The sequence below is a fragment of the Acromyrmex echinatior genome, chromosome 14 (genome assembly GCF_024713525.1).
Source record: "Acromyrmex echinatior isolate Ae372 chromosome 14, ASM2471352v2, whole genome shotgun sequence".
NCBI classification, from domain to species: domain Eukaryota; kingdom Metazoa; phylum Arthropoda; class Insecta; order Hymenoptera; family Formicidae; genus Acromyrmex; species Acromyrmex echinatior.
In genome coordinates, this window is record NC_141865.1 from 10,540,444 (window position 1) to 10,553,416 (window position 12,973).

General features: G+C 39.8%; 1 protein-coding gene across 18 annotated transcripts in view; it reads right to left on the bottom strand.

The window, feature by feature from the left end:
- Positions 1-3,755: 3,755 nt before the first annotated feature.
- LOC105146732 (protein turtle) overlaps positions 3,756-12,973 on the bottom strand; it is a 302,876-nt gene continuing 293,658 nt past the window's right edge. For all 18 annotated transcript variants that reach the window (XM_087412975.1, XM_087412976.1, XM_087412979.1 and 15 more), the window contains one exon: positions 3,756-10,555. In XM_087412975.1, the coding sequence (XP_087269101.1) occupies positions 9,370-10,555 (1,186 nt within the window). In that variant the 3' untranslated portion in view covers positions 3,756-9,369. The remainder of the gene's footprint in view (positions 10,556-12,973) is intronic.

The window sequence follows — 12,973 nt, forward strand, 5'->3', positions numbered from 1 at the left end:
ATATTAGGTCATTTAAAAAGTATCCGCGGTTTTTTGTTCAATTTTTGAATGAAAAAATCGCGGATACTTTTTAAATGACCCAATATATATGTATATATATATATAATCAATAAAGGAAAGATAATGCCAATGAGAGCCGACATAGTTGTACTTGTGTAATCTAAATATAATATGTATGTAGTGTGTGTGTCAATCACCGATTACAGACATTTCGATCGTAGGATTAGGTAAGTAGGTAAGTAGGTCCTCCTCAGTGCATAAGTAACAAATATTGGAGTCAAGTTAATACGTTGTAAAAAAAGATAACCGGATGCAATTCATTGAATCATCGTTAGGCTGTTGTCCAAAATTACAAACTTTATTATCTTCTGTCGTATTTAGCGGAATACTCCAAGAGTTTCGTAATTTAAGTAAAATCGAGTTAATATTTGAAATTTTTAAAATGCTTTGTATAGATGATTAAAATTAATTAAATCAGTTAAAAACTTACATTGTACTCAGCATAATGATCTGTTATAACGCAATGTGATTATCTATATCTTGAGAGCGTGTGAGAGGACGTTTCATATTCGCAGTGTTTATATATACAAAATGTTAGATAGAATAAGAATAAATACCAACATAAAAATCGATTGTACAAATCTTTAACTTATAAAACAAGGAAACATCATTTTATATTACTTAATTCATAATATAACGAATCCAACAATTCTGTATCATTTTGCAAATTAAGTCTATTTTTTTGTATTTTTATTATTCGAAATCGTGATTATACTCAATTCTATAATTACTGAGTGTTGTTTCTATTTATGTGATGTTCATTAATGTTCGCTTTTAATAACCGTTTCATTTATTGCATAAGCTGCATCACAATTTTGACAATTAATTTTGTAGACTACATTAGAATGTAATAGTGAAGATAATTCATCCTTTTGTGCTCTTATAAAGGAACTTCATTTACAAGCCTTATGTACATAGGGTCACACGCTCTCAAGACATAGATGTAATCACATCGCATTATATTGAGTACAATGTAAGTTTTCTAATTGATTTAATTAATTTTAATTCATCGAACTATGCAAAGCATTTCAAAAATTTCAAATATTAACTCGATTTTAGTTAAATTACGGAATTATGGTTTGAGTATCCAGCTAAATACGATAGACGACAATAAAGTTTTTAATTTTGGATAACAATTTAACGATGATTCAATAATTATATCCGCCTATCTTTTTTTACAACGTGTTAACTTGACTCCAATATTTGTTACTTATACACTGAGGAGGATTTAATGCTATGGCCGAAACGTTTGTAATTGATGATTGACACATATGTATTATATTTAGATTACACAAGTACAACTGTGTCGGCTCTCATTGGCATTATCTTTCCTTTGTTGATTTAATCTTTGAAGTCTTTCAATTTTAATTGTTTTATATATATATATATATATATAATATTCGGATCATGATAGAAAGTGCTTAAATATGAGGATGCAAGGAAGTAAGCTCTTACGATGTCAGGGAAGTCTCTTGAACTCTTTTATTTATACGCCTACGTTGCGTAATTGTCATTTATGAGGCTCTTTTAGCTAAGACGTTAGTTTCCGGTTACGACTTGTTTACCATAGTAAATTCTGCATTCGTGGAATTAAGATGTTTTTTCTGTCAACGTATATTTAATAAAAAGATGTAAAAAACTTGTTAAGAATAATAAGAAGGAAGTAAACGACGAAGTTTACTTGTAATTTTCTTTATAAGTAAAATTTTTTCATTTATAAAAATTTATCCTTAAAAATAATACAGAAATATATTAAAAATTCTGAAATAGAAAGTACACATATTTGTTTCGTCTGTATTGAACTGCGATATTTGTATTTTTCGCATTAAAAATATCTCTCGATGACGTGACTTATGTAAAGTAAAATTTTTCAAAAATATTCTTTACTGTGAAAGTTCTTTGCGATCAAAATGAGCTAAATAAACTGTCACGATGGCGAAATGCTTTTCGCGCAGAGCAACGAGATCATCGATTCCCGATGCGATTCGTGTGCCGAAACTGCTCGACGAGACTGCATCGGAGCAGCCGTGCGTGGGTGACCTCAGATTACGTCACGTCCGTCCCTTGCCGCATTAGCAGACTGCCCACAGCCTTGTCACGCTGTTGAGATAATGGATCCATTCGCATGGATCACGATCCAGGATTGGACGTGCCCGGGACACTGGAAATAAATGCGCGTGTAATGATACCGACCGTATTATTTCATCGTCGACACAGAAGAGGGAACGGCTCGTTACTGGTTTACCTGTCTGTAATCCGAATTGATCGCGTCTGTCATTGCAGAATACCTGTTTTACAGAGACGATATATATCATAGGGATGATCTATTTGCAGTTCACTAACCTTCGCGCCGCATGATTCCAGTCGGTCGCAGGTACAGATTTAGAATTGTAAAAAGACAGTTTATATCAGAAAGACTTGATAACTTTTAAATTTTTTTCACGGTTAAGCAATTATTCTTTGTGCGCAGCGATACCTATTCGGCGTAATAATGACTTGAGGTGAAAACGATTCTCTAGAATTTTCATAGAAAAATATTATCCCTTGAGGATCTGTGCGATAGATCTACGTTAGATTTACGACGTAAGACGATTTACGAGGAACAAGAACATATTTTATCATTCTGTGGAAGTAATCGAATTGCTGGTGGAAATTTTTCGAGTGCTTTATCACAAAGGCACATGATTCTTCACCGGGGAAACGAACTCGTAGAACAATTATAAGAAGAATCCGATCCGTCTCTGCAATGGAAAACGTTTCCTCCGTGGCGAACACAAGAAATAATTTATAAAGTTCTATCAAGAGATTTGAATTGATATTCAGTACATAAAAATGAAGCGAGGAAAGTCTTTTTGATGAAGAACATCCTCTCGTAAGTGTCATTCTAAATTTTGACAATAAAATCACGTTGGGCGTACGTCGAGGAACGTACGATGTAGAAACGACAATGGCGGTAATTTGCAATAATCTGTGCCAGACATTTACGTAAGTGTCATGGAATACATATTTAGCATTCAATTATTCAGTTTCTCGAGAAAATTGCAGCGGCTGTGATTTTCTTATTTTACATATCAGATGCTACAAATAGATGTTTCTAAATTTACGTCTTTAACTGCCTCGCTCCTACTTTGTAATTATTTTTATATCATTGGAAGAGGAAGAAAGATTTACGGAATAGAATCAATTTTTAAAAAATGCTACAGCTTTTAATGCTTATACACAAATGTGACGATCCGATAACTCGATTTTCTTATTCTGACAATGATCTTATATTACCTTGACTAGCAATTACACTCTATATTATTACTAGAGCGTAGAAATTTTTTAGTTAGAGAAGAATAATACGGTACGTTGCGAGTAATATCTAATCAATTTAAATATTAAACGATAATATCGAGCTAACGAGATAACGATTATATTATCAAGTAAAACGGTATTCGATGTATCAACAGTTCATTTACATACTTGTAACATTATATTACAATGATTATTATTAATTTACTTATGTATCAATATATTACAATAATTATTATTAATACTTATTCATTTATCAATATATCATCTTTTTTATACGTACCTCTGATCCAGCAGTATTTCATATTCTATGAAGGACGTGACTGTGCCACATTGAAATTCGTTGCACATGTGTTTAATGATAAATCAATAAAATGCAAATGCCTTGGGAATGTTATCCATTTCGTTTCAAATGTCGATTTATTTTTCATTTTATTTAATAATAAATTGTCTACAATTTGTCCTAAGTTAGTACGTCTTGGAATTCTCGTGAGGGGGTTCGCGAGAAAGCATAGATCAATCAATCAAACTGGGTATGGAGGTGAACAACGAGCATTTGCGAAAGTGACAACGAAACGGTTCAACGCACCGTGTACAAATCCAACGGCGGATACAGTCGAGAATAAGCGGAAGTGAAGATACAGACGATACAGAAGAACGTTACATGCGTGTGTAAAAGCGATTCGATGTCGGACGTGAGAAGACTAACGATTACGAGTGTGACCGTACATTCTGATGACTCAACAAGAAAGAAATTAACAGTAGAATGAAAGAACAAAAGAAACAAGAAAAGAAAAAAAAATCTCTGCTCTATCTCTTTTCTTCGAATTCAATTCGGAGCAACAAATATTATTGTTGCAATAGCAATTGTGCCGGTGTACGATGATGCGAGAGCACTCGAAGATGAGAGCTGTGCTTGGAGCCGCGACGATCTTTATCTTTACTAGAGCGCGTAGATCTGCCGTAGATTCGATTGCAAAGAGAATTCGATAATGCTTATTGTTGCAGGAAAATATTGCACGTTATACAAGATCTCAAACAAGTCGTAGGCGCATATGGATGATCGCAGATCCAAGCAGAACGTAGTACCCGAGAGCCATTGAATTCGACTCGAACGTGTCTTTCGTGTCGACCGAAAGACATATATCCGAACAATCGGTATTGCGAATAGTATGACATTAGCATATATTTTACGTCAAATTATCATCTTCGGCGCGAACACTGTACCTCGAAGCAGCATCGTCGCTGTTTGCTTCTTTGCAATTTAAATACGCCGAAGAATCGACTACTTATCATTGCAAATACGTTGAGGATTATTTTCAAGGTTTCGCGGGAATGCGATCGTGATTTAACAACGAGATCGCGAGCTATTATATTAAAACTTTTATGCAATTTTTACCTATGCAATATTACGGATTATCGCCATCGCATTCGCCTCTCATACATATGATATTATATCTACAGCTTCCGCGATTTATGTATTTGCGCAATATATTTTTTATGGCTATCTACAATTTATACACGAACTCATTGATAAGCGAAATAAGCGTACGTTTCCGGCCGCGTGACGAATGAAGCTGCACATAATTCGCGATGCCAAAAATCGTCGACTTTTCAAAATCGCGAACGTCCTGCTTCGAGGGCCTCACGAATTTCGCTCGAGCGATTTCGGGCAATGAGCCGAAACCACGACTGGCTTTCAGGTACATATAACAAACGAAACGCTTAATTACTTAATTAATTCACAAATCACGGCGGCCGCTCGCGGCCTCGCGCGAGTTACACGCGTATGCGACAGCGCGGCGAAAATACAACGACGAGTATCGCGAACGGAAAAAGTGCGTGATGACGATGATAAACGTAAATTCACACGAGTCGCGAAAAAGGAACTCAGGACGAACGAAACCGTCGTGACGGGTGATAAAGTTTTACAAACGGATTCACGATTCAACCATATTATCCATAAATATGCCGTTTTAAGAGAATCACATTTCTCTTTCACTTTCCTTTCATTTTCGCTCTTTCTTCCTCTCTCTCTCTCTCTCTCTCTCTCTCTCTCTCTCACTCTCTTTTTTTCTCACAATCATACAGTGCTTTCTTCTTTCACAACCTTACGATTTTCCTAGATCTCCATTATATTTCGGATACGTTACGAATATATTCGTTTTATCATGAACTTTTCGCGCTGCGTGATAAACTCAAAGATAATGCGGAGAATCGTTCGAGATTTTGTCTTTTGGTTTTTTATTATTTTTATTTACTTCCCAAATCTTTCTTTCTTTACTCTCACATTTTCTCTCATTCTCTCTCTCTCTCTCCCTATCTCATTTTCGCATGTATCACGCTCATCCACACTGCGTGACCTCTTGAGATCGTTGTATCTAACTATGATATATCTACACGTTACTTATACATCTACAAGTCAGTTGGTTGGATCACCTTCTCTCGCGTACATGATTCTTCCTTTTTGCTGCATCCATTCAGAAGGGGGAGAGGGTGTTTCTTCATGTATAATGTATGATTACGAAACGTGTATTATCATGACGTTGTCAAGAGCATTTCCCCAACGTCTACAGTGAACGTTGATTCGACAGAGATTTGTTCTCTTACATCCTCAGCATTACATACATCTCATGCATCCAATACGTTTATCGCTAGTAACATATTAACGATTTTACGCGATTGACGATAAAAATTGGTACCATTCTACCGACGCGAGTCCTTCAGCACCTCCTCCCCCATCCTTCCACATATTATCTCATCGTAATACTCCCGCGCGGATATAATAATTAATTAATAAATACTCGTCGCGTTCGTCGCTCTCTCGTTGATTAATACGCTACACGCTACGTCGTTTACGATTTACAATATCAATTAATTATCAAATTATTAATTCAACCATTAGAATTACTTTAGAATATTGGTACTCTTTCGTGTCACCTCCGTTATTTCTTAACTTTTATCGTATGCCTTTTTTTTTTATTCTTTTGTTATCTTTGCGTGATCGTGTATGTTACATTATGCTCTCTGTTTTGTCTTAACAACAGCATTTGCTCACGTGTAAAACACGAATGCAGATTGAATAAACAAGCGCGAACAAACGCAAATGAACAACTTGTTTCAATATCGCGCAAATGAAGCTGCCAGTACTCGTAACGTCGGTTCATAATCATTGAAGCAAGTTATTCATTCGCGTTTGTTCGCGCTCGTTTGCTCGGTCTAGATCCGGCTTTAGTCTACTTTCGTTCTTACTCCATTCACTCGTCCACGTATTCTCGCACGTTCACCTTTTCTCGCACGTCAAACTTGATCCGAGCCGAGCAGACGATCGTGATCAAACACGAATGAACAACGTGTTGATGAATGCAAATTGTATCGCGATATATTATAAAGCCACTCGGATGCACCTAGGTATTACTTTATCCTTGTTTGGCATTCAGTGAACAACAAAGATAAAATACCTGGATAAACCCGGATAAAGTTCTTGAATGCGGTCCTGATTGAAGGGATCCGTTCATTCGTGTTTGTTCACGTTTGTTCGCTCGGTTTGAATCCGGCTTCGTACGCACGCATACATGCACATTTTAACAAAAATTGTATAGAGCGCTTTGATGACGTCCACGCCGCTCCTTGTTACGCATCTTCGTCCTCTTCCTCTCGCCGTTATGGTTCGTCGAAGTATAGTTGAATCGTGAGTAGAGCCCTTGCTAATATTTATAATAAATATGTATAATACGTACGTATGTATAAATAAGTGTTTGTACTATAAAGAAAGTAAAACGCCGAGAGTCGCGGGCCGGGCCGATCCTACGTGGGGTGTCTTTACGGTCGCACGTGTAGAGAAAATTAGAAAAAAAGGGGTAAGAGAAAAAACGAGCGCGCCGCTGCAGGTTATACCTCTTCGCTGGGATATATATTCTCGTGTTAGGTCGCGCAGCTCGATACTGATTAGCCCGTAGATTCGCCCGAGAACCCCTCGCGATCGGCGATTGCCGGCCTTCGAGCTCTCGTGATTCAAGATGATCCGATGCGTTTGGTGAGAATTAGGTGGGTTTCGAAGAACGCCTCTCTTGTATTATGTGCGCGTCTGTGTGTTCTTTGTCTGCTGCTTGTGAATGTATGTATTTCCGTATGCCTGTCATGTGTGTGGTGTGTACGCTTTCGTGTTTTATAACTCCTTCGTCTCTCTAATTACACACGAACTTCGGTTCAACCAGCGCGTGTGTGCGCACGTGCACCTCCCTCCCGGCGGTGATGGCGGTGTGTCTATCGGTCATCCTTCTCCACTTAATTATTCTAGTTTTAGTTTATTTAATCAACGTCAACACTTCGTACGAAATGAATCGAATGCACTATCGGACCCATTTTTTTCATTGGCAGTTGAAGGATTTTTTTTCCTAATGATTTTCATTGTTCTTTTTTTTTTTTTAAGAGTCCAATCGACATCGTTTGTCGTCGATGCGCGTGCTCGCGTCACTAATCTAATTCAAGAAGGATGACCGGCGAACGACCGGAGTGCCGATAGGCGGTAAACCAGCATGTCGCCAACATACGGTGACATACGTGGTGAACGTGCGCACATAATCGTCGTGCTATACTGGCCGAACGTGTAGATTCGAAGAACGTTATTGTTATTTTCTCGTTTTTACGTTGCTTAAGAAAAATTATTGTGCCGATAATATGTTGGGTCGCTAGCGAAACCCTAAACAGGCAGTGCAGTACGAGTGAGTCCTTAAGCAATCTCGAGGCAAGCTTCGGCCTAATATCACGTTTCGAGTCCATTGCTCATCGATATAATTATTTTGTGTGTACGTATATATGTGTATGTGTGTGTGTGTGGTGTGTGTGTGTGCGTGTATGCATGTATGAGTGTTTATGTGAGTGTACATATGTAAGTGTCTATATGTGAGTGTGTGTGGTAATTCTTCGATTATCTTACTTTTTTGTTTTGCTTTCGTTTTTAATTATTACTTACAGCATACGATTAAATTTAATCTTATATTTAAAAGGTATACGCGGAGCATGTACAGTGGTACAGTTTCTTTGGAGTATCATGCCGACGTAACTATTTCCATTTCTTTTGCTTTTCCGTCTTCCCTTCTCATCATTTCTTTCGTCCCGATCGTGATACGAGACGATTTCGATACAGTTAAGCATCCCTTTGAGCCAATCGGGAGTATATCTCATTCTTCTGCGCACAGTTCCACTGAGTTTAAGAAAAAAAAGAGCGTCCTCTTCCTGCTCGTTCCCCGTGAATTTTTCCATATGTTCCTCTACATTATTATATATAGTAACGTTAAAAATCACGGTCCTCTAAACCGGACATAGGCGTGGTTGGTGTACGCGGGATATGACCAATAATTATTGGATTCAAACATTTTCGTTTACGCACTTCGTTTCTATTATCGTCCCAGCGCGATCGGCGTCGCCGGGTTATTAGCCCCCCCCTTCCCTCCCCCCGAATAAATGATATCGAGATTGTTTTTTCCCCCCGTAGGATACTCGTCGGTCCTCTTAATCGGTAAAACGGGCGAAACTCCGAAAGATTATCGTCTTAACGTACAGTTCTACTACGTCGCTCCCGTCTCGTGGTCGTGCGAAACTTATGTATCCTGAGCTGATGCTTATAACAGCCTTCTTTTGTAGATGGATGACCAGCTACTAGAATTGACTTAAACTCCTCTAAATGCGGAATCACGTGTGATGATGATCCTCGTTGTGCTGCAGTGGTTGGTCTTCGGTGATGATCACGTTGTCGTCGCCGTGTTGAAACGCGCGATCTTCTACGGTAATCGAAAGCCAGCCAAAATTTAATCGCGAACGATATCTAGCTTCCTCCGAGATTTCTCTTAGCTCTTCTCTTGAGAATTACTTTCGTCTCACACATTTATGTATTTAACTCTGCAACCATTCGAATCGTTTCAACTCGATCGTTAGACTTGCGGTGCAGCGGTTCTAATGCGGTTCTAATGAAATTGAATCGTTAATCGATCGTCAAGATCTCCTTCAAGTTTTTCAACATGCACTTTCCAAGTGCGCACTCTGTCGTCTTCTCGCCTGTCTCTGCCGAAACTGATGAAATTCCGCCTTCATCGCCTGTACTCGGGCCTCTATGTTCTCTCTGCTATACCTCGGTGCCTGTTGATGTACCGTGTGCACTTGATGGATGTGGGGAATGTGGATCTGATGCATCGGCGGTCTCTCCTCCCGCGTAGGCGTCGAGGCCGATGTTGGTGTCGGCGTGCACGACACCGGATCGAACTCGTAGTGGCCGTCAACGCTGCCGGCGTCCACGGCATTTTGTATGTGCGTGTGTCCCACCTTGGCCTGATTTTGAAGCTCAAGCCAGCGACCCACCAATGGCGGTGGAGGTGGTCTGTAAGGCGGCGGTCTCCATTCGGCAACCGTGCTACCACTTCTTGAGCTCTGGTTCTGTTGCGAGGTATTCTTGCTGCCGAAACCCGAACTGCTCGATCTGCTCTCAGGCGAAGTCTCCAGGTCGGGCGAGGCAGCGAGCTCTGGTGCCGATCTGGCGTGCCTTGCGTGTCTTGGCGGCAACCTCGCCCTAGGTCGTCCAGCCGGCTGCGGCGGCGAAGACGTCGCTAACGGTTGAACCGGTACGAACCGCCTCGACTCGGCATGGATCACTTTAAGCGACGGTAACTCTTGGCTGTATCGTTGGTGTACGCTGCGAAGCTGGAGGTAGCCGGGTGGTGTTGGGAAGGAACGTTCGCCAGAGGATGGTTGTTTGACAGAGCTGAGATCGCTGAAGTACAAAGGCGTCCAAGGAACCTGAGCCCCACTCGGCGAACTGGCCAGGAATCTAGGTGACGTGATCGTACAAACATTCGCGGGCGGTATCCTCGCCAAAGGATTTACAACGCCATGATGACAACCTGATGGCAGGGGACCTATGGACACGCCGCTACCGTCGGATCTCAGACTTAGCTGGCTGATGCCAACCAGGGGGCGTCGCCACGAGGACTTAAGCCGTTGCTTTGGCAGGAATCCACCGTCGTCGCTGCTGGAGACGTCTAGGATGCTGTTGTTGGCCGAGCTGAGAACCGAGTCCGCCACGACGAAGCGGCCGTCGGCCGCTCGGGAAATTTTGCCTAGCGGACGACAGCGGCATGAGTCCGGGGTATCCGGGCTCAGGATCTCCTTCAGGAGGCTTAAACCTGGTACTCGGCTTTTTCTAGGTCTATAGGATAGAAGAAGCGTTAGAGCAATCACGGTAGTGGTGAATGGCAGGCACGGTCCGATCGAGCTCGTTGGAGGATGATCTTGGCGTATAGGATCCGCGGGATCCATCGCCTGTTTTCTACAGTACCCAAATTTCTCCAAAATAAATATATAGTTTTTATTCTATCACGAATCTAAGTGTACATTAAATGACAAAAAGACATGTATGTACATGAGCCGATTGTTGAATATTGATATTATTGATTGATATTATTACTGTAAGTTATTTTTAGTATAATAAATATGGAAATATCTACTTCTTTTAATTTCAGTTTTTTTCTCTTTATTTTGTTTAGATTGATACTGTGGAGAAATTTCGGTATCCACTACGAATTTATTTGTGAAATATCGCGGAACTGTTCATTTAATGAAATCGTTTACTAAAACAAATATTTCTGAGATTATTCGCTTCTTCCTCCGACGTGGTCCATCGGCCGCTCGGATATGGTAAATACGTGCAACACGAATGGCAAAAGACACGCAACGTTAATGAACGAAAGTTAAATAACTAGAACAAACGTAACGTAAATGCCAATGTTCAAGTTAAATATGGCAAGATAATTATCAATAATTAATTACTCGTACGTATAATAACGAATAACGGATGCAGGCAGGGAAGGCATGCGCATGCACATTCCGGTGCACGAGTGGTCGGGCGTGACGTGGGTTGTGGATAGGTTGGCCTCGGCAGTGAATGGATCTTTTTTTTCTTTCTTTAACTTTTCACGAAACGAATTTTTATATTTCTCGTATATATATTTTTCCTTTTTTTTTGCTCGCAAAATTTTGTTCCGTTCTCATAGATATCTTTTTGCGCGATTCTTTTGCATTTTCTTTTGATTTCAATCAGTGAATAGCAATTGTGGATTTAGGTGCTCCGAAACTCGTCACCTTTTCTCCTCCTTCGGGTCCGGCAGCAAGGAAAGATGGGGGAGAGAGAATGTTGTAACACAACGATTACATTCACAAAAAACAATATATCGTAGCGATAATGATAAGAAATATAACGCTAAATAACCGAACGTTACTTCTAGGCGGTGGTGTTAGGGAGCAAATAGATAAATAGTGTCTTATGGGTGTTCGATGGAGACGCGTTTCATCGTCATATATCGATTTGACTCGATCAATGTCGGATTGGATAACGAAAGTATTGAAAGAAAGTTTTGAACAGTACACTGTTTCCTCGTTTGGAAAAAGTATTATAAGAAATAACAAAGACATAGCGAAACATGTAGAAAAATGAGGCACAAGTATATAGATAATCGATCGAGTGCTTCGTAGTAAAGAAATCGCGAGTAATTGCGATATGATTTACAAACTGTCATTTACATTTTAACAGGATAATCCTTGTAAATGTGGCAGCGCCGCAAAGTTCGATTAAACGATCTCATTGAATTTTTATACGTTATTTAATGTTCATTCTCCTCGAAGCACTCGACTTCTGTAAGAGAAAAGTAGGAACACGAAGATTATGGCGTAATCGAGTAAATTATAAAAGTGCGAACTGTCGTTGAAATCAATTTTAGGTCGGACTTAAGGATGGCGGGGTCGGTTTAACTGTGTACGTCAATTTTAACGGGTTGAATGGGATAATGCAACGAGGCATCGTGAACGATTAACAGGTGGATACGACAACGGTGGGTATATGTATATGTGAATACAAGTTTTCGCGTGGCCGCAACGAGCGCGGCTTACCTATCTTCGCCTTGCGCTTATTGCCGCGTGTTCGCGTGTAAGCGTGAGCGTGTCTGTCTGTTTATTGGTCATCTAGAATCGACAAACTGGAAACAATCAAATAACACAAGAAGCTTGAATTAGAGCTCCGTCGTGGCCGTGCGCGCCGCAATAATCGTTGCAGCAATAATTGCAGCTCGACGTGCCATATCTATGCCGCTGAAACTTTGGTGTCGTACAAATCGAAGTTTTATTCGATTCCTCTGACAAACGTTTCTTCGATATAACGACCAATTCGTCAGCCGGCTATTATCGGACATACGAATATTGTTTTTCGCATCTATGACGAAATATGAAGGCGATGCTCGTGTCACATGCGATGTGTATGTATGGGCAGAGAATCGTATTGGATTGGTATTGCGAGAATAGCAATTGCTCGTTGTAAGACTAATGTTGTGAACTAATACCGTGATGTGACGAGCTAAGAGAGACGTGATTAGTAATGTGAAATGGTATGCACGGCATTGGTGAAATGTGCTTCGAAATTCTTTAAATGTTATCGTCATGACTCGTCTTTAATTAGAGATGCCTTGTAAACGTAATATGTTATGTAATATTAAACCACATGCATCAAACTAAAATTCAATTCCAATGATCTAGAAATATACAGCAAGTCACCGGATAATTTTTAACAAATCAATTA